General features: G+C 41.3%; 1 protein-coding gene across 1 annotated transcript in view; it reads right to left on the reverse strand.

The window, feature by feature from the left end:
* copb2 (COPI coat complex subunit beta 2) overlaps positions 1-27,159 on the reverse strand; it is a 42,492-nt gene that overhangs the window by 145 nt on the left and 15,188 nt on the right. The window contains exons 5-22 of the mRNA XM_072912880.1: positions 25,766-25,914; positions 22,414-22,560; positions 20,802-20,901; positions 20,584-20,726; positions 20,273-20,472; positions 20,083-20,193; positions 19,868-19,956; positions 19,683-19,789; positions 19,396-19,539; positions 19,195-19,325; positions 18,890-19,097; positions 18,691-18,801; positions 17,431-17,645; positions 17,207-17,345; positions 11,661-11,795; positions 11,525-11,593; positions 831-977; positions 1-753 (exon numbers count right to left, since the gene is read on the reverse strand). The exon at positions 1-753 is cut by the window's left edge and continues 145 nt beyond it. Coding sequence (XP_072768981.1) covers positions 655-753; positions 831-977; positions 11,525-11,593; positions 11,661-11,795; positions 17,207-17,345; positions 17,431-17,645; positions 18,691-18,801; positions 18,890-19,097; positions 19,195-19,325; positions 19,396-19,539; positions 19,683-19,789; positions 19,868-19,956; positions 20,083-20,193; positions 20,273-20,472; positions 20,584-20,726; positions 20,802-20,901; positions 22,414-22,560; positions 25,766-25,914 — 2,444 coding nt within the window. The 3' untranslated portion in view covers positions 1-654. The remainder of the gene's footprint in view (positions 754-830; positions 978-11,524; positions 11,594-11,660; positions 11,796-17,206; positions 17,346-17,430; positions 17,646-18,690; positions 18,802-18,889; positions 19,098-19,194; positions 19,326-19,395; positions 19,540-19,682; positions 19,790-19,867; positions 19,957-20,082; positions 20,194-20,272; positions 20,473-20,583; positions 20,727-20,801; positions 20,902-22,413; positions 22,561-25,765; positions 25,915-27,159) is intronic.

Genomic DNA, 27,159 nt, shown 5'->3' on the forward strand with positions numbered 1-27,159 from the left:
GACAAGTCAAACACTAGTGCCAGATGGAAAGTGTCCACTCAGGTTGAAACTCGTCCCTTTGGACTTCCTACAAGCTCACTGATTGGCTTTCTGGACCTGCCCTCTTGTCAACATGACAATGATTGACAGCAGCTGACCAATCAGCAGTCAGGTGTGATTAGCTGAAAGAAAATATTGACTTTTCCAGAGTAACACCTTCCTAAAGGGGGACAGGTGCATGGACTTCTTACACAAATAAAAGGTAAGACCAGTTTCAGTTGTATACAATAAAAATGGCATTATGAAGTATTTATTAAGGTGCAGCCTGTATTGATGTAGCACAATAAGACATGTCTATATTGTACAGATGAACATGAGCTGAAGTACTTCCTCCCTCTCACCAGCCTTCACTTGAATATGGAATGAAGTCAAAGTTGAATATGTACAGAAACCGCCGTTTATTGAACGGTGATTCTTCATGGCAGACGAGACAAAACAAATAAACATAACACTTCCAATAAAGTGGAAGATCTCCAACAATCAATAAATGGTGCACAAAATGGAGAGTTAGAAACATAGAGGTGAGGTTTACCATTCCTCTGAGAATAAAACATGACTTTACTCTGTAGTTGTGGACAATATCATATTTAAGTACAATGAAATAAACTCCAGTCTCTAGTCGTCGTCTAGAAAGTCCTCGTCCAGGTTGAGGTCTGAGGTGTAGATGTCATCCAGCTCCATGTTGTCCAGGTCTACATCCAGCTCATCTAGAGTCTGCATCAAAACATTGACTTCTTCTTTACATCATTGAACAAAGCAAAAAGTCAATACCAACTAAAAAGGAGACTTACCAAATCCACCTTCTCCTGTTCCACCTGTGAAATGGAAGGGGTTTCCTCCGGATCCTGTTGGGGGGCAGGTTCTGGCTCTGAAGGCTTGGCCAAGGACTCCTCTGCCACTTGAGGAACCACAGACACTAAGGGAGACTCTTCAGGCTCCTGAAATGACAATTGAGATTTTTGATTATTAGTATTATTATTAGTGATGTCAAACAAAATAAATCTGATTAATTGTGATTAATCATGATTAAATAGAATTAATTTTTAATCTAACAATTATTTAGCATGACAAAGAGACCAAGTAATAAGTGACTACATGAGTACTTCTCATGTTTATGAAACATCTTTGACATCATGTTGATGTTCCCTCAAACATTTACAAACATTATTGGAACTACTTTTCTTTTACTAAACCAGGGGTGTCAAACTCAAATATTTCAGAGTACCGTATTTTCCGCACTATTAGCCGCACCTAAAAACCACAAATTTACTCAAAAGCTGACAGTGCGCCTTATAACCCGGTGCGCTTTATATATGGATTAATATTAAGATTCATTTTCATAAAGTTTCGGTCTCGCAACTACGGTAAACAGCCGCCATCTTTTTTCCCCGTAGAAGAGGAAGTGCTTCTTCTTCTACGCAAGCAACCGCCAAGGTAAGCACCCGCCCCCATAGAACAGGAAGCGCTTCTTCTTCTACTGTAAGCAACCACCCGCCCGCGTAGAAGAAGAAGAAGAAGCGCGCGGATATTACGTTTCATTTCCTTTGTGTGTTTACATCTGTAAAGACCACAAAATGGCTCCTACTAAGCGACAGGTTTCCGGTTCATGAAAAGACGCAATCTCTCCATCCGCACACGGACTACTATTTCACAGCAACTGCCTAAAGACTTTCAAGAAAAGCTGGCTACTTTCCGTGCATATTGTAAAAACAAGATAGCTGAAAAAAAGATCCGGCCAGAGAACATTATCAACATGGACGAGGTTCCACTGACTTTTGATATTCCTGTGAACCGCACTGTGGATACAACGGGAGCACGTACGGTGAATATTCGCACCACAGGGAATGAGAAGTCATCCTTCACTGTGGTTCTAGCTTGCCATGCTAATGGCCAGAAACTTCCACCCATGGTGATATTCAAAAGGAAGACCTTGCCAAAAGAGACCTTTCCAGCCGGCGTCATCATAAAAGCTAACTCGAAGGGATGGATGGATGAAGAAAAGATGAGCGAGTGTTTAAGGGAAGTTTACGCGAAGAGGCCGGGTGGCTTTTTTCACGCAGCTCCGTCCATGTTGATATACGACTCCATGCGCGCCCACATCACGCTGGTTTTTAATATATTATTAAAGTTTGACTGACCTATCTGACTGTTTTTTTGACATTCCTTTAGCGCAGTTAGATGCGGCTTACAACACGGGGCGGCTTATAGGTGGACAAAGTTTTGAAATATGCCGTTCATTGAAGGCGCGGCTTATAACCCAGGGCGGCTTATGGTGCTGAAAATACGGTAGGCCAAAATGTAAAACTGAACAAAGCCGCGGGCCAATGTTGAACAAATGAACCTTTTAATAGGGACCCAAACAAGTTTTGCATTGAATATTGAACAAGCAAGGCTTATATAACTTTATAGTGACATGCAAAATCAAGTTTCAAATAATAATAATAATAAAAAAAATATCAATGGCATATCAAATAAAATGTAAACAAAAATTCAATGCCTCTTTTCTATTTGCAGCCTTCTGAGGTAAATATCAACATTAACTTTTTCCAAAGGCTAATAAATTTGAAAATAAAATAACAATGATGAATGAATCAAACATTCAAGCCTTGAAGTAGCAAGAGAAAGTGCATGAATAAAACGTTAAATATTGCTCAGTTTGCAACACTGATTTGCTTTAACACTGAATGTGGAACAAGCAACGCTTATATAACTTAAGAGTGCAAAATCAACTTTCAAAAAACAAACGAAAAAACATCAATGGCATATTAAATACAATTTAAATAAAAAATGTAATGCCTCTTTTCTATTTAGAGCCTTCTGAGGTAAATATCAACATTAACGTTTTCTACGGGCTAATAAATTTGAAAATAAAATAATGAATAAATCAAACATTTAGGCCTTTTTACGACTGAGTTTGCAACACACTCATCTAATCTGATGTGCCCAAGCCAGATACCTGCCATCTTTTCTTGGATGCTAGTTCATTCATGTCGGGGCTCAGGCTTTGAGCTGAGGCAACCTTCATTATCCAACGAAGGTGTTAAAGTTGTTTATACGGCCACCCTCAGTGTGACCTGTATGGCTGTTGACCAAGTAGGAATTGCATTCACTTGTGTGTGTGAAAAGCCGTAGATATTATGTGATTGGGCCGGTACGCAAAGGCAGTGCCTTTAAGGTTTATTGGCGCTCTGTACTGTACACAGCGGCGTTTTAAAAAGTCATAAATTTTACTTTTTGAAACCAATACCGATAATTTACGATATTACATTTTAAAGCATTTATCGGCTGATAATATGGGCAGTCCGATATCGGACATCTCTAGTTGTACTCCTTAGTTACCGACACGTTGGCTCCACAAATGAGACAAACAGGTCTGTCTTTTACATATACAGGTAAAAGCCAGTAAATTAGAATATTTTGAAAAACGTGATTTATTTCAGTAATTGCATTCAAAAGGTGTAACTTGTACATTATATTTATTCATTGCACACAGACTGATGCATTCAAATGTTTATTTCATTTAATTTTGATGATTTGAAGTGGCAACAAATGAAAATCCAAAATTCCGTGTGTCACAAAATTAGAATATTACTTAAGGCTAATACAAAAAAGGGATTTTTAGAAATGTTGGCCAACTGAAAAGTATGAAAATGAAAAATATGAGCATGTACAATACTCAATACTTGGTTGGAGCTCCTTTTGCCTCAATTACTGCGTTAATGCGGCGTGGCATGGAGTCGATGAGTTTCTGGCACTGCTCAGGTGTTATGAGAGCCCAGGTTGCTCTGATAGTGGCCTTCAACTCTTCTGCGTTTTTGGGTCTGGCATTCTGCATCTTCCTTTTCACAATACCCCACAGATTTTCTATGGGGCTAAGGTCAGGGGAGTTGGCGGGCCAATTTAGAACAGAAATACCATGGTCCGTAAACCAGGCACGGGTAGATTTTGCGCTGTGTGCAGGCGCCAAGTCCTGTTGGAACTTGAAATCTCCATCTCCATAGAGCAGGTCAGCAGCAGGAAGCATGAAGTGCTCTAAAACTTGCTGGTAGACGGCTGCGTTGACCCTGGATCTCAGGAAACAGAGTGGACCGACACCAGCAGATGACATGGCACCCCAAACCATCACTGATGGTGGGAACTTTACACTAGACTTCAGGCAACGTGGATCCTGTGCCTCTCCTGTCTTCCTCCAGACTCTGGGACCTCGATTTCCAAAGGAAATGCAAACCAAACCAACCCAAACCATCAGTGATGGTTTGGGGTGCCATGTCATCTGCTGGTGTCGGTCCACTCTGTTTCCTGAGATCCAGGGTCAACGCAGCCGTCTACCAGCAAGTTTTAGAGCACTTCATGCTTCCTGCTGCTGACCTGCTCTATGGAGATGGAGATTTCAAGTTCCAACAGGACTTGGCGCCTGCACACAGCGCAAAATCTACCCGTGCCTGGTTTACGGACCATGGTATTTCTGTTCTAAATTGGCCCGCCAACTCCCCTGACCTTAGCCCCATAGAAAATCTGTGGGGTATTGTGAAAAGGAAGATGCAGAATGCCAGACCCAAAAACGCAGAAGAGTTGAAGGCCACTATCAGAGCAACCTGGGCTCTCATAACACCTGAGCAGTGCCAGAAACTCATCGACTCCATGCCACGCCGCATTAACGCAGTAATTGAGGCAAAAGGAGCTCCAACCAAGTATTGAGTATTGTACATGCTCATATTTTTCATTTTCATACTTTTCAGTTGGCCAACATTTCTAAAAATCCTTTTTTGTATTAGCCTTAAGTAATATTCAAATTTTGTGACACACGGAATTTTGGATTTTCATTTGTTGCCACTTCAAATCATCAAAATTAAATGAAATAAACATTTGAATGCATCAGTCTGTGTGCAATGAATAAATATAATGTACAAGTTACACCTTTTGAATGCAATTACTGAAATAAATCAAGTTTTTCAAAATATTCTAATTTACTGGCTTTTACCTGTATAAACAGATATTCTGTCTCCCACCTGTCCAGAAAAGTTCTGTTTTCTCCCTTCCTTCTCGCCATTTTTGGTAGGGGTAACACAGTGACACTGACAGTTGTAGTATGAGGCCGCAGCACGTCTGGGAGAGAGGCACGGGGAGGCGGGGTGAGCCGGCCGGCTTTCAGCCGAAGCGTTGCGCAAGAACACAGATCGCTACTGACCCAGAGGAGAGAGCATGGCTGGCTCGCCAAAACAACAGCAGAGCATTATGGGATTTGTAGTATTAGCGGGGAATGCGCTGTATACCAGCGGGCCAGCTCTAATGTTAATTTGATATTGCTTCAAGGGCCAAATGAAATTACACGGCGGCCCAGAGTTTGACAGCCATGTACTAAAGTGTTATTTCAAGACAAGTGTGTAGTTGTTTTGTTGTTTTAAGTACACAAATATCCCATGTTTGTGTCTTCCATATGGACATGTTTGCTTCTGCAGCTTGTCCACGCTGACACTAAGTGCTCCAAATGCATTGCAGTCATTTTGAGTCATTGACGTCTTAATGTCATAAACATTGATTTTATTGCCTTAATGACACTGAAAGATACACACATGCTACCTCAACTTAAGAGTCACAACTTAAAAACATTTTGAGATAAGAGCTGCGTCTCGGCTAATTGTGATGCTTAAAGCAAACATTTTAGTTACAAACATCCCCGCCATTAAATGGCGTAGCAAATGCCACAACAATCCCCTAAAACATCTGTTTTACTCGCTGGTGTTAGCTTAAATCTTATAGCTTTGTTTTCAACCATGACAAGGAAGAAAGTGAGTGAAGGACCATGGATGATACACCAGCTTTACCTACACTGCCATGATGCCTGTGGGGGCGTGGTTATAGGCGTGGTCATGACTAGGGATGTCCCGATCCGATATTTGGATCGGATCGGCTGCCGATATTTGCCAAAAATTGCGTATCGGCAAGGCATGGGAAAATGCCGATCCAGATTCAGTTTAAAAAAAAACTCCGGTCCGTGTTTTCCAACGCACCGATTTAAATAATACATTCCACTTTTCTGCTGCGCCCTAATTTACGTTCCACATTTTCCAGCACACCTTCAACACATCCACAGGTCTGTGAATTCTCACGCAGTTGCTTTTAGCTGCTGGCATTACACGACAGGCTCTTCTCACTCTTTCCTGTGTCTCCCTCTCACAGACAGCAAGTGCACCTTCTTACACACGTCACATACTGTCACGTCATACGTCACATACTGTCACGTCATACGTCACATACGTATACGTCCTCCCCGAGCAGAGAGGTAGCAGCATGGCTAACGTTAGCTGTGATGCTAGCGCAGCCGTGCGAGCAACGCTCCCTCTAAGGTGCTCGCCTGTGCAATTGCGCACTGTTTAAGCGTCCTCTGCGCATAGCAAATCTATGCCACGCACAAAATCTAATAAAAAAATAAGCGCATAACAATTTTCGACACGCGGACACGACAGAGAAAACAGTTTTCGTCATCATTGTTCAAATATTGTAACGTCTGTCGAGACGCTTATCTCCATTCGGTACCACACGTCCACACCATCAAAATGCCGAAGCAAAAATTTCCACATCAACACCGTATGAAAAAATTAGTGATTTTTTTAGTTGTGAATTCCTTCTCTGCATGAAAGTTTAAAAGTAGCATATATTAATGCAGTATGAAGAAGAATGTTTTAATGTAGACATGCAAGCCTTGAAAGAACATTTTGAAAATCAAGACTACATTTCCTGCAAATGGGTGCATTTCTACCCTATATTTTAACTTTAGATTTATTCTCATATCAAACTCTTTTGGCTGTCTTTTTGACACTTACATCCGGCGCCCCCCTCCACACCCTGGATTATAAATAATGTAAATAATTCAATGTGATTATCTTGTGTGATGACTGTATTATGATGATAGTATATATCTGATAGTATATATCTGTATCATGAATCAATTTAAGTGGACCCCGACTTAAACAAGTGTAAAAACTTATTGGGGTGTTACCATTTAGTGGTCAATTGTACGGAATATGTACTTCACTGTGCAACCTACTAATAAAAGTCTCAATCAATCAATCAAAACACATAGAATCATCATACTGCTGTGATTATATGCATCAAGTGTTCATTCAAGGCTAAGGCAAAATATCGAGATATATATTGTGTATCGCAATATGGCCTTAAAATATCGCAATATTAAAAAAAGGCCATATCGCCCAGCCCTAGTTCAATGATGCCATTTCTGTTTGTCATGTATAATTTTGTCTATTTTGTGTTTATCCTTGAATAAACAGGTCAGTTTCTTGTTACCAACCATTGTGTATTATTCAAACTCCCCTAATTCAGCTGGCTAGTTGTTATCAAGAGTACTAAAACCCTTTTCAACATGATTCTGACAACTAAGTAGGCTAAATAACTTTAAACTTTAATACATGCTCGGATAGGCCAGTATCGGTCAGTATCGGTATCGGATCGAAATGCAAAAACAATATCGGTATCGGATCGGAAGTGCAAAAACCTGGATCGGGACATCCCTAGTCATGACATCAGAGTAATTTGCATAATTTGCTATTATATGATTTTCTTATAAAAAGGCTCAACAAATGTATACATACATTTAAAACAAATCTGTTATTAGTATTAACATATCTTTTTTATCAGTTTGCCATATTTTTGTGCAAAGTACCTTGTTGAGATTGTTTTCAAGTGTTTACAGACTTTTAATGACTAACAACTAGCAGCAAATGTAACATCTTCTTCTGGTGTTATTATAGAATGTACTCGTGTTTAGAGACTACTTCTGTCCCTCCATGTCGCTGACTAAAGAGGCTGCAGCGAGCATGACGTCACGCTTGATTGGTGCTGTTGCTCTAGTTTCACTTTCTCTTCTTCAAAGCAGCCACTGTCCTCTTAATATTTGCACATTTTGTAGATGGCTGTCCGCGGGTATATCTGCAATATATATAAAAACTACGTCCACATCACAGACATGCTGACAACGCTCCAGACAATGGTGTGTGTTTTGTTTACTTCCGTTTTCAGTGATCAATTGATTGATTGGCAGACCGGGGTGGTGGTTCCTCTCTTTAAGAAGGGGAACCGGAGGGTGCGCTCTAACTATCGTGGGATCACACTCCTCAGCCTTCCCGGTAAGGTCTATTCAGGTGTACTGGAGAGGAGGCTACGCCGGATAGTCGAACCTCGGATTCAGGAGGAACAGTGTGGTTTTCGTCCTGGTCGTGGAACTGTGGACCAGCTCTATACTCTCGGCAGGGTCCTTGAGGGTGCATGGGAGTTTGCCCAACCAGTCTACATGTGTTTTGTGGACTTGGAGAAGGCATTTGACCGTGTCCCTCGGGAAGTCCTGTGGGGAGTGCTCGGAGAGTATGGGGTATCGGACTGTCTGATTGTGGCAGTCCGCTCCCTGTATGATCAGTGCCAGAGCTTGGACCGCATTGCCGGCAGTAAGTCGGACACGTTTCCAGTGAGGGTTGGACTCCACCAAGGCTGCCCTTTGTCACCGATTCTGTTCATAACTTTTATGGACAGAATTTCTAGGCGCAGTCAAGGCGTTGAGGGGATCTGGTCTGGTGGCTGCAGGATTAGGTCTCTGCTTTTTGCAGATGATGTGGTCCTGATGGCTTCATCTGGCCAGGATCTTCAGCTCTCACTGGATCGGTTCGCAGCCGAGTGTGAAGCGACTGGGATGAGAATCAGCACCTCCAAGTCCGAGTCCATGGTTCTCGCCCGGAAAAGGGTGGAGTGCCATCTCCGGGTTGGGGAGGAGATCTTGCCCCAAGTGGAGGAGTTCAAGTACCTCGGAGTCTTGTTCACGAGTGAGGGAAGAGTGGATCGTGAGATCGACAGGCGGATCGGTGCGGCGTCTTCAGTAATGCGGACGCTGTATCGATCCGTTGTGGTGAAGAAGGAGCTGAGCCGGAAGGCAAAGCTCTCAATTTACCGGTCGATCTACGTTCCCATCCTCACCTATGGTCATGAGCTTTGGGTTATGACCGAAAGGACAAGATCACGGGTACAAGCGGCCGAAATGAGTTTCCTCCGCCGGGTGGCGGGTCTCTCCCTTAGAGATAGGGTGAGAAGCTCTGCCATCCGGGGGGAGCTCAAAGTAAAGCCGCTGCTCCTCCACATGGAGAGGAGCCAGATGAGGTGGTTCGGGCATCTGGTCAGGATGCCACCCGAACGCCTCCCTAGGGAGGTGTTTAGGGCACGTCCGACCGGTAGGAGGCCGCGGGGAAGACCCAGGACACGTTGGGAAGACTATGTCTCCCGGCTGGCCTGGGAACGCCTCGGGATCCCACAGGAAGAGCTGGACGAAGTGGCTGGGGAGAGGGAAGTCTGGGCTTCCCTGCTTAGGCTGCTGCCCCCGCGACCCGACCTCGGATAAGCGGAAGAAGATGGATGGAAAGTCTTTTTTCGGTGGTCAATTTTTCAGTAGATCACTTGTCAATAGTGTGTAAATAATAGGCTATATATATCAATTCATACTGTAACGACCAGCTAATGGAAATGTTTTATGTTTGTGTGGTTTGGATTTGATGTTAGTTTTTCCAATGTTTACATGTCTGAAAGGTGATTGGTGGAGAATGAGGAAGTGTTGTTGTGTGTCGAGGGAAGCACGGACTCGCGAGACTAAAGTGTTTTCACGGGAGGTAAAACCTGTTGAAATTGTGCCGTTTGTTATCATAAGATTAGTAATAAAAGTTAATATCGCCAGACTTTGGGGGACTACAATATATTACTTTAATTTGTTTTCAAGGAAAAAAAAACATTTTCAAGGTGTGGCGGTAATAAAAATGCCGTGGTGGTGCGCCACATTCAACTACTTTAAGGGGAAACCCTGTACACATTGAATTAAAGAAAGAAACCATCAAAACATGACCGACTTGGCAAGTCAGTTTGGGTGTATCGATGCTAGTCTGCAACATACTGAAGTAAAATGATTTTAACGCCAGCCAATGTTCCCTCTACTTTTTCATGTGTGTGAGCAAACGCAAAAAGTCCCTGAGCATTCAGTGGCCAGCAGTACACCTGTCCCAAACCTGACTAAATAACAAGTTCAATCTCCATCTATCCATCCATTTTCTACCGCTTGTCCCTTTCGGGGTCGCGGGGGGTGCTGGAGCCTATCTCAGCTGCATTCGGGCGGAAGGCGGTGTACACCCTGGACAAGTCCCCACCCACCTCATCGCAGGGCCAACACAGATAGACAGACAACATGCTCTTATTATTATAATCAAATGACAGCAGTCATTTCCATGAGGTTATTTTCTAATATAAGTGTTTAGGCCCACTTACCATGACAATAACAAAAAATATTGTTTTTCATGAACTGTGTACTTGTATTGTTTGTCTGGGTGGAGGTCCTACTTTGGAAATAATTTGTACCCCTTTCAGACATTGCATTTAGTTCCCATTAAAACATTCACATGTTGCACAATGAGATGTAAGCAGGGGATCATGTGTACATTCCTGCAACTTCCTGTTTGTAAAAAATATATTTTTATTAGTATTTATTTAATATACTAACAGCATTTCATGACTAATATTTATAAATTAAGATTCCTAATAAATGACACTAGAATAAGCACACATTTGATTGGTAAATCATAGTGTAATGTCCTGGAATTACACTTTATGTGTGGTGTTGGAGTTGTCTGACTTTTTGTGTGGCTGTAAACGCATCACTGGCTAAGTGCCATATGTGCATGTGTTGGCGCAAGTGAGAAAGAGCGAGCGGCTGCTGTTGATATAACAAAGTTGCTTTTGGTCTGGTTTGTACTGCAGAAAATGACCAGTTTTGCTAGATATAATTTTTTTTTACTAATGTTTTGGTGATGTGTTTATGGCCGACAATAAAGAGTTTTGCTCAGTAAAGTGATCGATGGAATTCATGTCCTCAAAGCGTCTCGAGAGACGTTACAATATTTGAACAATGATGACGAAAACTGTTTTCACTGTGTCGAAAATTGTTATGCGCTTATTTTTTTTATTTGATTTTGTGCGCGGCATAAATTTACCGTGCGCAGAGGACGCTTGAGCAGTGCGCAATTGCACAGGCTCGCACCTTAGAGGGAACATTGACGCCAGCCAAGACCGTTAAAATAACATCTAAACGGCAGACATTTATCCATAAAAATGTGTAGAAGCTGCTGATTGTGTGTTTGACAGAGAAACAGTTGGAAGGAGATACCATAAAAGTCCACTCTCCAAAGTACATCATACTTCATAAAACTACTGTAGTTTGTGGTACGTTCTATTGTATTGTTTTTATACAATGTTTGTAGAAAATGTATTTTAAAAGGCATGTTAGGTGTTAAAACTGTGCTGTTTTGACAGGGCCAAGCTCCAATTAAATTCCTTTAAATAGATGTTTTGAGTTTAAAGCTCTGTCACAGAACCAATTAAAATCCTAAGTTCTACTGTGGTGCTGAAGATGTGACACACAAGTGGATGGACAATGTCAACAAACCTCATGAGGAGAAGTTTCTTTGAGCTCGTATCCTTCAGCCTCCTCTAAAATATTCCGGTCTTCATTTAGCTGAAAAAAACAAAATAAATTTTAAAATATGAAAGCTGCAGTCCTGTTGTGTGGTGTAACAACTCACTGTGACCAGGGGATAGTCTTTGGCAGGTCTGCTGCCTAAGCAAGTTTCTCTGAGGAAATGCTCGGCTGCAAAGGCTTCTTTCAGACCAGGGAACAGGTTTTCATACTCTGTGGGGTCAGCTAAGGAGTCAGCAGCCTAGGATGCAGAGAAGTTAGGTTCAAACAACAAATAGATATGAGCTAATGTTAGGGCCGCACCATTATTCACATCAAGCTTTTAATTAGTGCCATAAAGTCATCACAAAAAGCAAAGGTTTTTTTTCTTTTTCTTTCTCCACCGTGGCCAACATTTAATTGTCAGACATGTTCGCCAACCAGAATTGTTGAGTCTCACGTTTCTTCTTTTCTCATTTCTAGTGTTCTGAAAATTACTTTTAAAAAGTAATAATAGTTACTCGTTACTTGACCCAAAAAGTAATTTAATTACCGTATTTTCCGCACTATAAGGCGCACCTAAAAACCACAAATTTTCTCAAAAGCTGACAGTGCGCCTTATAACCCGGTGCGCTTTATATATGGATTAATAATACGATTCATTTTCATAAAGTTTCGATCTCGCAACTTCGGTAAACAGCCGCCATCTTTTTTCCCGGTAGAACAGGAAGCGCTTCTTCTTCTACGCAAGCAACCGCCAAGGTAAGCACCCGCCCCCATAGAACAGGAAGCGCTTCTTCTTCTACTGTAAGCTACCACCCGCCCCCGGAAGAAAAAGAAGCGCGCGGATATTTCGTTTCATTTCCTTTGTGTGTTTACATCTGTAAAGACCAGACTACAAAATGCACGTACGGTGAATATTCGCACCACAGGGAATGAGAAGTCGTCCTTCACTGTGGTTCTAGCTTGCCATGCTAATGGCCAGAAACTTCCTCCCATGGTGATATTCAAAAGGAAGACCTTGCCAAAAGAGACCTTTCCAGCCGGCGTCATCATAAAAGCTAACTCGAAGGGATGGATGGATGAAGAAAAGATGAGCGAGTGGTTAAGGGAAGTTTACGCGAAGAGGCCGGGTGGCTTTTTTCACACAGCTCCGTCCATGTTGATATACGACTCTATGCGCGCCCACATCACAGATGGTGTCAAAAAACAAGTGAAGCACACAAATACAACACTCGCCGTCATTCCGGGTGGATTAACCAAAGAACTCCAACCGCTGGATATTGGTGTCAACAGGGCATTCAAATCACGACTGCGAACGGCGTGGGAACAATGGATGACCGAAGGCGAACACACCTTCACTAAAACAGGCAGACAGCGCCGGACGACATACGCCAACATTTGCCAGTGGATCGTAAATGCCTGGGCAGATATTTCGGTCACAACTGTGGTCCGAGCTTTCCGGAAGGCAGGATTCACAGAACTACTGGACAACAACAGCGACACTGACTCCGATGACTTCGACGAGACGGAACCGGCCATTTTGGATCCCACGCTTGCGCAACTTTTCAATTCGGACACCGAAGACGAAGAATTCGAAGGATTTACGAATGAAGAATAACTTCAGAAGGTGAGCGCTATGTTTATTTTGTGTGTTGTGACATTAACGTTCGAGCAACATTATGTTGCTATTGCTCTACACCATTTTGAATTTTACTATGTTTGTGATTGCACATTTGCGTACATTTTGGGACATAGTTGTTAGAACGCTGGTTTTCAATATATTATTAAAGTTTGACTGAACTATCTGACTGTTTTTTTGACATTCCCTTTAGCGCAGCGTAGGCGCGGCTTATAATCCGGGGCGGCTTATTGGTGGACAAAGTTATGAAATATGCAATTCATTGAAGGTGCGGCTAATAATCCGGTGCGCCTTATAGTGCGGAAAATACGGTACTAACCAAATTACTCTTTAATAAATATAATTAATTACAAGAGAAAGTAATTAATAAGTTACTTTAAAAAAAAACCTTTAAATATCTGGCATAGGCAATTGAGAGATGTTTAATATGAGAACAGTGTGTGGAGTCTGTGCTTTTAAAAGGCGGGGCCTGTTGCCTAGTGACGTCATCGAGTGTTTTCAACGTAGCTGTGTTTGTTAGCTTTAGCCATTTATATCCTTTTAAATGGTAAGTTGCATTATTAGGATATATTATGATTACATTAAATTGTCATCACTGTATAGTTTGCATGGGTTATTTCTTCAGTTTAGGAGCATGATGGAGACTAGTCATTCTCAAACTGTGGTGCCTGTACCACTAGTGGTACATGCGATGCCAAATAATCAGGAAGCGCGTGCATACAGACAAAAACTGTCCTAGAGAAGCAACAAACCATTAGCAGCCATGTTGTTGTTATGACAGAATATATTACCGTATTTTCCGCACTATAAGGCGCACCTAAAAACCACAAATTTACTCAAAAGCTGACAGTGCGCCTTATAACCCGGTGCGCTTTATATATGGATTAATATTAAGATTAATTTTCATAAAGTTTCGGTCTCGCAACTACGGTAAACAGCCGCCATCTTTTTTCCCCGTAGAAGAGGAAGTGCTTCTTCTTCTACGCAAGCAACCGCCAAGGTAAGCACCCGCCCCCATAGAACAGGAAGCGCTTCTTCTTCTACTGTAAGCAACCACCCGCCCGCGTAGAAGTAGAAGCGCGCGGATATTACCGTACGTTTCATTTCCTTTGTGTGTTTACATCTGTAAAGACCACAAAATGGCTCCTACTAAGCGACAGGTTTCCGGTTCATGAAAAGACGCAATCTCTCCATCCGCACACAGACTACTATTTCACAGCAACTGCCTAAAGACTTTCAAGAAAAGCTGGCTACTTTCCGTGCATATTGTAAAAACAAGATAGCTGAAAAAAAGATCCGGCCAGAGAACATTATCAACATGGACGAGGTTCCACTGACTTTTGATATTCCTGTGAACCGCACTGTGGATACAACGGGAGCACGTACGGTGAATATTCGCACCACAGGGAATGAGAAGTCATCCTTCACTGTGGTTCTAGCTTGCCATGCTAATGGCCAGAAACTTCCACCCATGGTGATATTCAAAAGGAAGACCTTGCCAAAAGAGATCTTTCCAGCCGGCGTCATCATAAAAGCTAACTCGAAGGGATGGATGAAGAAAAGATGAGCGAGTGGTTAAGGTAAGTTTACGTGAAGAGGCCGGGTGGCTTTTTTCACGCAGCTCCGTCCATGTTGATATACGACTCCGTGCGCGCCCACATCACGCTGGTTTTTAATATATTATTAAAGTTTGACTGACCTATCTGACTGTTTTTTTGACATTCCTTTAGCGCAGTTAGATGCGGCTTATAACACGGGGCGTCTTATAGGTGGACAAAGTTTTGAAATATGCCGTTCATTGAAGGCGCGGCTTATAACCCAGGGCGCCTTATGGTGCCGAAAATACGGTAATGATACATTCAATGACAGCTAACGCTAGCTATCCAAATATGCTGTTATTAGCTAACAACACCTAAAGCTAATGCGTGTGCATGTGTTACATACGTACGTAGTTACAACATTACGTACAAGAGGCCGTGAGAGGGCGGGATATACTGTGTAGAATACTTTGAAAGGATGGCATCTGTGTAAATGTTGCAAACGCCTCCTTTTACTTCAATATTCAAACACAGTGTTACTGTTCAAACTGTGTGTAATGGTACAGTGGCCAAAAAATAATAAACATGCTTGTTAAATAAATCCTCTGCCTTGATTTTATTGAACACTTAGGCCTACGATGCTACTGTATCTTAACATTGGTCCTTATTGTGGTACTCTGAGAGCCAAGTGTTCCCTTCCAACTTGAACGTCTTTACAAAAAAACTGGTCTCACTGTACACAAGGACATGTACATCCAACACCTTCAACATTACAAAGACTGCCTAAACAACACCAAATCATCCTACTACACAACTTTAATTAGTTCTAATGAAGGCAACTCCAGGACACTTTTTTCTCTTCTTGGCAAAATTTCAAATCCTCCGCACTCACTTCCCTCTCATATGGCCTCAACTTCCTTTTGTTGTTCCCTTATGCAATTTTTAAATTCCAAAATCACCCAGATTCACCACCAACTTTCTTCTTCTTCTCCTCAACCCCAGTTCACCCCGCCTCCCTTAACCATTAATTTTCTAGTTTTTCACTGCCTTCTCAGTTGGACATCACTGCACTTATCCGTGGATCCAAGCCATCCACCTGTCTTTTAGATCCTCTCCCTGCTGCTTTGGTGAAAGTCTGCCTCGCCTCACTGATCCACCTCATCACCAATATCATCCATTCTTCTCTCACTACTGGAATTGTTCCCTCTGCTTTCAAAATAGTAGCCATAACACCAATATTGAAAAAAACAGGCTCAGATCCAAATAATTTTAATAATCTTCGTCCCATTTCAAATCTGCCATTCATCTCAAAAATCCTTAAAAAAACTGTCTCCTCCCAACTTCACTCCCACCTACAGTTAAATAAGCTATATGAACAATTCCAGTCTGGTTTCCTCCCCCTGCACAGCACAGAAACAGCACTTGTAAAAATCACAAACAATCTCCTCCTGGCAGCTGATTATGGTCTTTTCACTATCCTAATCTTTTTAGATCTCACTGCAGCCTTTGATACCATTTCACACACTATCCTCCTCCATAGATTGCACAGTATTGGCATCACAAGCACACCCCATTCACTGGTTTAGATCATATCTCTCCGACCGCACTCAGTTTGTTCAACTCCGTTCATTCAAATCCCCTCCGTCTCCCGTTTCCTCTGGTGTCCCCCAGGGCTCTGTTCTTGGTCCCCTGCTTTTTTATCATTTTCATTCTTCCCCTTGGCAATATTTTCCATAAATTTAAAATACATTTTCACTGTTATGCGGATGACACCCAGCTCTACATCTCAACCAAACCAACTGCTTCTCTTCCTCCTTCCTCCCTTACAGACTGCCTCAGTGAACTCAAGCAGTGGTTCTCATCCAATTTCCTTCAACTCAATAGTAATAAAACTAAAATCTTACTTGTAGGTACAAAATCCATTCTCACCAAAACCAACAGCTTGTCCGTTACTCTCGGCAATTCCTCTGTCTCACTTTCCTCCCAAGTCAAGAGTCTGGATTCAAAACACACCTATTCCTGACTGCTTATTCATTGTAAATCTTATCGATCTTTGTTGTTGCTTTTATCCAATTGATTTTATTGTTTTGATTTTGTACGGTGTCCTTGAGTGCCCAGAAAGGCGCCTTATAAAATGTATTATTATTATTATTATTGTTGTAATGTGTGGCACCTTGAGACAAGAATGTGTTGACTGACAGTCTGAAAGTAACATGTCTTCCTTCTCTTGTTATTTTCACAGTTGTATGCATTTTTATGAAAAAAATACAAAAATTGCAAATCGAATTGCAATGGCCATTTTGGGGATAAAAATCGCAATTAGATGTTTTCTGAAAATCGTGCAGCCCAAGTTAATTCCGTTTTATCCAGGAATTGAGCAAGAACATTTCCCCCAAGAGAGAAAAGAAAAGGCCAGATATGGCAACCTCAAGTCACACCATTTTCTGTAGTAATTCTGTTTTAATGGATTACTAAACCACATGTGGAATTCACCTTCTGGTTGACTTTGGCCAAGCTTTCCCTCCACAGTTTGACCACACGGGACACCTGGCTGGGCAGGTAAGTGCGAGCCAGAAAAGCAGCTTCGGGCAGACGATTAGTTCTGATCAGAAGCTCCAAGCATTGATCCAGTCTGTGTGGATTTATGGTAGAACAGTTGTGGTGATGAGGCCTGCACAACTCAGCTTCTACTCCGTTCAGTCACGTGTGGTACTTACTTGCCCTGCAGGAAGTAGGTCATGAAGGCCACGTTGTTCTTGCCGTCCCTCTCTGCACCTTCAGCCAGCTTGCCCACCATCGTGGCGTTACCAGAGGCTGTGGCGAGGAGAAGCAGGCCGCCGTAGTCCTGCGCATGATGCAGACACTCCTGGGCCAGGCCGAATTGGCACTTGCTTATGGCGAGTTCTGCCAACTGCTTCCACTTTTGCTCCGACTGAAAGGGAAATATATAGAATTTGTGCTTCAGACTGTATGTCAACCAATCAGATGAAAATCACTAAAAATCAGTAGAATTGGCGTTTGATTCAGAAAAATGTTTTTTAGGTGAGCATGGGGTACTTGTGATGTGGATATACAATATCCGGAGAGATTGGACGGAGCAAAACTCCCCATTTCCAAAACTGATGACAAACTATGAGAAATGTCTCAGCTGGATCAGAGTTAGCTTATAGGAGTCTGCATTTTCAAGTGAACAGGAAGAACATCAACGGGCACAAAGCGGTTTGTTGAAAGGTTAGTTCATGAATTGAATGAAAACAATCCCATAGTTACTGCAATACATTAATTAATACAAAAGGATTACACAATTTACTTTCCTTAAATAGTTGTATTGATCGTCAACGACACGTAGGCCTACTGAAGAATGTGGGTCACGTAACACTTTCTAGGTAACGTTTCTCCTTTAATGTGGCAAACTATGGTGATTATTATTATTAGTAAAAATTACAGCATAATGATCAACACGCATATCGCAAATTACACCTTCCCAAACATGACATTTAAAATTCTAAATTTAAAAAAGGTGAAGTTCCCCTCTGGAACCGGACTATTTTCTTTTAAAAGTGAACTGGATAATTTAGTGTTTGGGCATGACTTCCTGTCCAACACAAGCAGATTTTTAGCTAAATTGAACAGAGTTGTTACGGCGACGAGCAACTAAAAAAACTCAGCATATATTTAGTGCAAAAGTGCAGAACGTCACCACCATGTTGGTGCCGTTCCGCAGGCGGTGGAAATAGACACTATGACTTAAATAAAAAACAAAAGTGTCCGTTACCATGGCGATGATGTTTTGCCGCCGTTTCACATCCTATGAAAATAAGGGGTGGGTAATCACTGCAACAGCTTTCTAGCACCGAGAAGGAAAGATGTGCTAGTTTTGTCTGAAATCGGCGGGAGTGATTGCTGATTTTGCCATAAGCTTGTGGGACATAACATGAACTAAAGTTGGAAGTGAGAATGCAGCTGAATGACTCTACCTCTGCCTCCACAGCCAGCTGGTAAGCAATCTTCAACTCTCCCAGCTGCAAGGCCAGCTCAAACCTGTGCTCAGGGTCTGTGGACACAGCTAACGCCTGCTGCTTGAAACCCTGTGGAGCCGGGGAAAAAACGTAAATATGCTCTAAGCAAAAAGAAAGCTAAGAATCAGTAATGACAAACCACAAATCCAGTGCTGACCTGTTTCTCCAAGAAATGAGCCACTCTGGTTCTTTGCTCTTTTGGAATTGTGGGAAGAACCTTGTCGGCCATGCTAAAGTCCCTCCTCATGACAGCAGTCTGGTACTCTAAAACGGAGACCAGCAGGGAGTAGCTGACGATGTTGAGCTCCTTGTCCCCCAGGTAGAGACGGTCATCTTTGGGTATGTAACCAAGTAAATACATGGTTCTGTACAGAGAATAGAAATATTAACAGCTAAGCATATTGTCTTGGCTGTAAAGCTTGAAGGTAACTTGAGACAAGGAATGGAATGCAAATATCTGACCTGTCCAGGTGAGCAATAGTAACAATCTCTCCTCCGACAAAGTAGTTGAGTCTGTTCACAGAGCTCGTGTAAATAAAGCAGTCACCAACCCAAAGTCCAGTTTTCACAATCTCCTGGATCTCTCCCTGGACCTGAACAGAGAGGAAATCCACTATAAACTTAGTCCATTTTGGCCAACAGTGAGAAATGCCAGATCCTAACCTCAAATGCGTCCTCGATGCCGTCCTCTGTCATTCCCTCCTTGTTCTCTTGCGAGTCAGCGACTTTTTCTGACAGGTATTTAAGAATGAAGAAGGACTCCTCTGTCGCGATGCACACCAACTCACCAGAGTCTGACCAGAAGATCTGCAGGCATGAAAACAGAATGAGAGAAACAAAGGTGAGTTTCAACATTGGTAAAGCAGAAAGGAGTTCACATGCAATACTGCAAGAGTAAATGATCAGTAAACAAGTTTACATCAGGAAGAGAAAAGTAGGACAAGTCTTACGTGTTTGGGTTGGATCTCGATGCGGCGAATAAGTTCCGTGTTCTCCCAGTCATAAAATGCCAGACCATTCACCGACCTCACACCGAGCAAGAAACCTCCATAGATCCCTGCAGATTTAACAACCATACACATTTTATCCATCATGTCCTACTTTAATAACCCCTTTAATAGCAACATTGTCTTACCTTCAGCTCCAAAGTCAGGCTTAAAAGATTTCTTTTCTTTGAAATTCTTATAAAGTTTGACGACACTGCTGCTTTCTCGAATGGCATATCTGATAAGGAAAAACTTGGTTTATTATCGATGAAATAAGTTTAAAAAATAAAACACAAACAATTCAGTAATTAGCTTGACATGCAACATAACTGACAGTGGAATCTCAGAAGGACCCAAAACTTACTCTGATGAGTCATGAGCCCAAACAAATTCTTGTGCGGAGCCAAAGCTCTTGTTCCTCAGCGCCATGGCAGTATAGATGATATACTCACCATCTCCACACACCACCACAAACCTACCAACGACAGCTCACAATGAGACACAGTTAATTGGACACCTTTAGTGGTTTGTGCACCTTGTCGCTACAAGCATACCTCCCATTGGGGTTATGCTGGATGGTTTGAGGGTATATCTCACAGCTGCCCATGTCTTTCACAGCCAATGGGAGCCTCTCTCCATCCTTGATTTCCGCATCTCCCATTGCCTTCAAGTTGGCCTGCTGGATTTCACTGTGCTTTGCCCAAATGATTTTCCCATTGGTGTCCATTGACATGGCCGGCTCTTCACGACCCACCTTAGAGTAAAGAAGCAGAGAATTTACAGTCACTTTCATTTTGTATGTATAAAGATTGTGTAAATTGACTGCTAAGGCATTTAATTCTTTTAAATTATGTCTTGTACTCACTTTGATAATGATGCTGCCTTCATCATAACCCAGTGCTACATTGTTTGAGCCCCTGAGGCCGCACACGCACCACACACGTTCCATACCATAGTTTAATGTGCTCTCCAGGCGGTAAGTGCTAGAATGCCAAATACGTACCGTCCCTAAATGAGGAAAGTGTTAGGTTATACAATGCCGAGATCGAATGAAAAAAGAACACAGGGGATTTTCCAGCTCACCATCCTCTGACCCGGTGATTATGATTGGCAGCTCTGGGTGGAAACTGACACAGGAAACATTCTGGGCATGGCCTTCCAAAGTCTGAACACAAGTTTTGTTCTAGAACACAGAGATCATTAGTTTTAACAATTCAAGCAGTGTTTTTGACTGCTTATGTATGGGGTATGTATTGATAGTAGGGCTGCAACTAACGATTAATTTGATAATCGATTAATCTGTCGATTGTTACTTTGATTACTTGATTAATAATCGGATAAAAGAGACAAACTACATTTCTATCCTTTCCAGTATTTTATTGAAAAAAAAACAGCATACTGGCACCATACTTATTTTGATTATTGTTTCTCAGCTGTTTGTACATGTTGCAGTTTATAAATAAAGGTTTATTAAAAAAAGATAAAATAAAAAATAAAAATAAAAATTTAAAAAGATTTGCCTCTGCGCATGCGCATAGCATAGTTTCTACGAATCGATGACTAAATTAATCGCCAACTATTTTTATAATCGATTTTAATCGATTAGTTGTTGCAGCCCTAATTGATAGATGTATAGTCTGTTACATACAATACTGCGTATGTGTTGGGTATGTATTGATAGATGTATAGTCTGTTACATACAATACTGCTTATGTGTTGGGTATGTATTGATAGATGTATAGTCTCTTACATACAATACTGCTTATGTGTTGGGTATGTATTGATAGATGTATAGTCTCTTACATACAATACTGCTTATGTGTTGGGTATGTATTGATAGATGTATAGTCTCTTACATACAATACTGCTTATGTATTGGGTATGTATTGATAGATGTATAGTCTCTTACATACAATACTGCTTATGTGTTGGGTATGTATTGATAGATGTATAGTCTCTTACATACAATACTGCAGGCTACTCCTGTTGCCGTTAATATCTGCATATATAGCATTTATTATTCATCTACAGTTGGCAGATACATTGTTGTTGTTGCTGCTCACAAACATGGCGGAAATGTTTGTTACCAGACGCTGCAGTAGTAAACAGTAGGGATGCAAAAGTACGCTGTATAATCCTGCACGGGACAATTCGACTTTGATTAAAAAAAATTCTACAAATTGTGACATTAATCAAGATCGAATGATATGATAAAATCACCCAGCCCTGGCACAAGCCCAGGAGCAACCCGCCTCAAGACAAAAGTGAAAACTAAACCAAGAACGAGAAAAGGCCTCAACTCAGACAGAAGAAGATGGCCACAGCGTGCAGGAGAAGCAAGAGGATGAAGACAGTGCTTCCAGGTATTCCATGTTACAGGAACTGTATTTTTTTAAATTTCTGAATGAACACAAGCGCACATTTACATTTTTCACATTTTAATGTGTACACGTGCGGCTAAAAGACTTGTGCGGCAAATATATACACAAAATAAATAGTTTTTAAATTAAGTGCACTCTGTAGCCCGGAAATGACGGTACTTGTTTACTGCTGTAAAACATGAACCTAAAACCTGAGTCACAATCGAGGCTCATTCTGTCTAATCATATATATAAAGTCAGTCATCAGAAATACATCACCATCATTAGAAATAAAGTATGAAGAGTGAAAGAATGGAAGAAACAAGGCGTTTTACCTGGTAGTCCCAGATTTTGACTTGGCGGTCATCAGCCCCTGATATCAAATAGGGTTTGTCTCCTCCACTGTAATAGTCAATACAATTGACTCCTTTCTCGTGGCCTTCCAAAGTGAAATTAGGAGATGAAGAACCCAGCTGCCAAACCTGAAACAACACAAGGACATGACTGAGAATGCAGAAGTCCCTATTGTGTTGTTACTTTACCGATATTCTTGCATTATTGACAACTAACAAGACTGATAATTAAACCACAAATTAGAACTGGGCGTTTATATGATCGCGATTAATTTGAGTTAGCATATTTCCCCTATTAAACATGGCGGAACTGTCTGTTAGAAGTTATTGCAGTAGTAAACAGTAGTGGAGCAACGATGCTCGGTATAATCCTGCACGAAACAATCCCCCTTTATTGACCCTGATCCTGTGTGTGTCTGTGAATGTGAGTGTGTTTGTGCATGTGTGTTTTTGTGAAAGTGCTTGTGACAGTGTGTGTGTGTGCGACTTCCCGTTCCACCGTGCTACAGTCAGGTTCGTCACAACATAATTATTGTTGTTGCACAATGTTGTCGTGCCTCTTCCCCTCACGCAGCTGAAAGTGCAGCCCAGAAGAACAAAATAAAGAAATATGACTAACGCTAGCATAGAAGTTGAAACACATCATTTAGAATTAGAAGCAACTTTAGTGACAGGTTTTACTTTCACTATCTGCTGCAGCTCACCACTGATCCTGCCCTGAATGCGGACTTGCAGGCACTCATTTATTAGTCCCGATTTGGAGAATAAACACACCCACTAATTTAATCAGAATAAGGCATTTCTATATCTAAAAATGTTTTCAATCTGACTTTTTGTTTATGTCTGCAAATATTAAAACTCCTCTGATATAACATGTACTAAAAACTCTGCATACAGACACTTTGTGTTCAAATCATTTTTGAGTTTGTGGATGAAAAAAACATTTTGTTCCTGAAATAATAACTAAACTTGTTTTATGTGTTGATTGTTGACATTATTTTACAGTACAACAGATTAAAACTGTACTGAAAACGTAATTTTATACAATATATGCTACAGAATTTAGAATTTAGAAGCACTGATGTATACAAGTCACTAGAGAATAGGGATGTCCCGATCCAATATTTGGATCGGATCGGCCGCCAATAATTGCCAAAAAATGCGTATAGGCAAGGCATGGGAAAATGCGGATCCAGATCCAGTTTTAAAAAAAACTCCGGTCCGTGTTTTCCAACGCACCGATTTAAATAATACATTCCACTTTTCTGCTGCTCCGTAATTTCCAGCACACCTTCAACACATCCACAGGTCTGTGGAATCTCACGCAGTTGCTTTTAGCTGCTGGCATTACACGACAGGCTCTTCTCACTCTTTCCTGTGTCTCCCTCTCACAGACAGCGAGCGCACCTTCTTACACACGTCACAAACTGTCACGTCATACGTCACATACTGTCACGTCATACGTCACATACTGTCACGTCATACGTCACATACTGTCACGTCATACGTCACATACGTATACGTCCTCCCTGAGCAGAGAGGTAGCAGCATGGCTAACGTTAGCTGTGATGCTAGCGCAGCCGCTAAGGTGCGCGCCTGCTCAAACGTCCTCTGCGCACGGCAAATCTATGCCACGCACAAAATCAAATAAAAAAATAAGCGCATAATTTTCGACACACGGACATGACAGAGAAAACCGTTTTCGTCATCATTGTTCAAATATTGTAATGTCTGTTGAGACGCTTATCTCCATTCGGTGCCACACGTCCACACCATCAAAATGGCAAAAATTTCCACATCAACACCGTATGAAAAAATTAGTGATTTTTTTAGTTGTGATTTCCTTCTCTGCATGAAAGTTTAAAAGTAGCATATATTAATGCAGTATGAAGAAGAATGTTTTAATGTAGACATGCAAGCCTTGAAAGAAAATTTTGAAAATCAAGACTACATTTCCTGCAAATGGGTGCATTTCTACCCTATATTTTAACTTTAGATTTATTCTCATATCAAACTCTTTTGGCTGTCTTTTTGACACTTACATCCGGCGCCCCCCTCCACACCCGGGATTATAAATAATGTAAATAATTCAATGTGATTATCTTGTGTGATGACTGTATTATGATGATAGTATATATCTGATAGTATATATCTGTATCATGAATCAATTTAAGTGGACCCCGACTTAAACAAGTTGAAAAACTTATTGGGGTGTTACCATTTAGTGGTCAATTGTACGGAATATGTACTTCACTGTGCAACCTACTAATAAAAGTCTCAATCAATCAATCAAAACACATAGAATCATCATACTGCTGTGATTATATGCATCAAGTGTTCATTCAATGCTAAGGCAAAATATCGAGATATATATCGTGTATCGCAATATGGCCTTAAAATATCGCAATATTAAAAAAAGGCCATATCGCCCAGCCCTAGTTTCAATGATGCCATTTCTGTTTGTCATGTATAATTTTGTCTATTTTGTGTTTATCCTTGAATAAACAGGTCAGTTTCTTGTTACCAACCATTGTGTATTATTCAAACTCCCCTAATTCAGCTGGCTAGTTGTTATCAAGAGTACTAAAACCCTTTTCAACATGATTCTGACAACTAAGTAGGCTAAATAACTTTAAACTTTAATACATGCTCGGATAGGCCAGTATGGGTCAGTATCGGTATCGGATCGCAAGTGCAAAAACAATATCGGTATCAGATCGGAAGTGCAAAAACCTGGATCGGGACATCCCTACTAGAGAATACAAATAATAATTTATTTGTAATAATTTGCAAGTGTTGTTTAGTAAATGTTACCTTGAAATACAAGTATTGTAGTATTCACTACACCACTGATACTTTGTTTACTGCAGAATGTACTTTTTGATGACTAGCAAAATAAAAGAACTGCACAAAATGTACTGAAAAAGAAGCAAAACCGTGGCCCTAAAACCAGGTAAGGACCGTAGCGTGGGTTACCTGTACTGTTGCACCTTTAGTAAACACAATTATAAATATGAACAAAATGAAAGTTGTCAGCTGTGAGCATATATTACCTTGATGTTTGTTACAAGATAGTGCAATAATAAACAGTAGGGATGCAACGGTACTCGCTATAGTCCTGCACGGGACAATCCGACTTTCTTTTTTTTTTAAATAACCTTGATATTTATCGAGATCAACTGTAATGAAACAATTAATCGTGATCATTTTATTTGGCTGATCGCCCAGCCTTATTACAAATTAAACAAAAAGTATCAACTTTAAAGGCACATTTTTTAGACAATTGTTTTGGACCTGATGTTGTAGTTCGTGAGCAGTAAGAATTCCTTCCTACCTTGATGGTCCTGTCCAAGGAGGCACTGGCAAACTGATTGTTGTCTTTTGGATTGATGACAATTTGCATCACATAGTGCGTGTGGCCCTCAAACACCTGGCTGCAAGACCACTTCTTCTCCCAGTCCCACAGCTTGATCAACATATCATCTGAACACAGACAAGACAGAGTATGAGTATAATGCGGGACAAATAGAACGGTGTTATTAAATGATTGATATTCATGCTTTTATTTCAGCACGATTGAAATTGGTCCAGAATGCTGCAGCTCGTAAGCTAACTGGCACAAGAAAACATGATCACATTAGCCCCACCCTAGAGTGGCTCCACTATGGAGAAATATTCCTGCCTCAATTTTGAGGTCGCACGAGCAGATTTGAGTCAATAGAAATAACAGTTGTGTGAATTTTGTTTGTCTTTTATTTTATGTATTATTTTTTTTATGTTTACGGATTCCTGATCTTGACTTTGTCTGGTTTGTATCCCGTGCACTTGAACTACTGTGCAGCACTTTGTGAATCTTAAACTGCTTTTCAAATGTGCTATATACCGTATTTTCCGCACTATTAGCCGCACCTAAAAACCACAAATTTACTCAAAAGCTGACAGTGCGGCTTATAACCCGGTGCGCTTTATATATGGATTAATATTAAGATTCATTTTCATAAAGTTTAGGTCTCGCAACTACGGTAAACAGCCGCCATCTTTTTTCCCCGTAGAAGAGGAAACGCTTCTTCTTCTACGCAAGCAACCGCCAAGGTAAGCACCCGCCCCCATAGAAGAGGAAGCGCTTCTTCTTCTACTGTAAGCAACCACCCGCCCCCGTAGAAGAAGAAAAAGCGCGCGGATATCACCGTACGTTTCATTTCCTTTGTGTGTTTACATCTGTAAAGACCACAAAATGGCTCCTACTAAGCGACAGGTTTCCGGTTCATGAAAAGACGCAATCTCTCCATCCGCACACGGACTACTATTTCACAGCAACTGCCTAAAGACTTTCAAGAAAAGCTGGCTACTTTCCGTGCATATTGTAAAAACAAGATAGCTGAAAAAAAGATCCGGCCAGAGAACATTATCAACATGGACGAGGTTCCACTGACTTTTGATATTCCTGTGAACCGCACTGTGGATACAACGGGAGCACGTACAGTGAATATTCGCACCACAGGGAATGAGAAGTCATCCTTCACTGTGGTTCTAGCTTGCCATGCTAATGGCCAGAAACTTCCACCCATGGTGATATTCAAAAGGAAGACCTTGCCAAAAGAGACCTTTCCAGCCGGCGTCATCATAAAAGCTAACTCGAAGGGATGGATGGATGAAGAAAAGATGAGCGAGTGGTTAAGGGAAGTTTACGCGAAGAGGCCGGGTGGCTTTTTTCACGCAGCTCCGTCC

This window comes from Nerophis lumbriciformis, linkage group LG03 (genome assembly GCF_033978685.3).
Source record: "Nerophis lumbriciformis linkage group LG03, RoL_Nlum_v2.1, whole genome shotgun sequence".
In the NCBI taxonomy this organism is placed as follows: Eukaryota; Metazoa; Chordata; class Actinopteri; order Syngnathiformes; family Syngnathidae; genus Nerophis; species Nerophis lumbriciformis.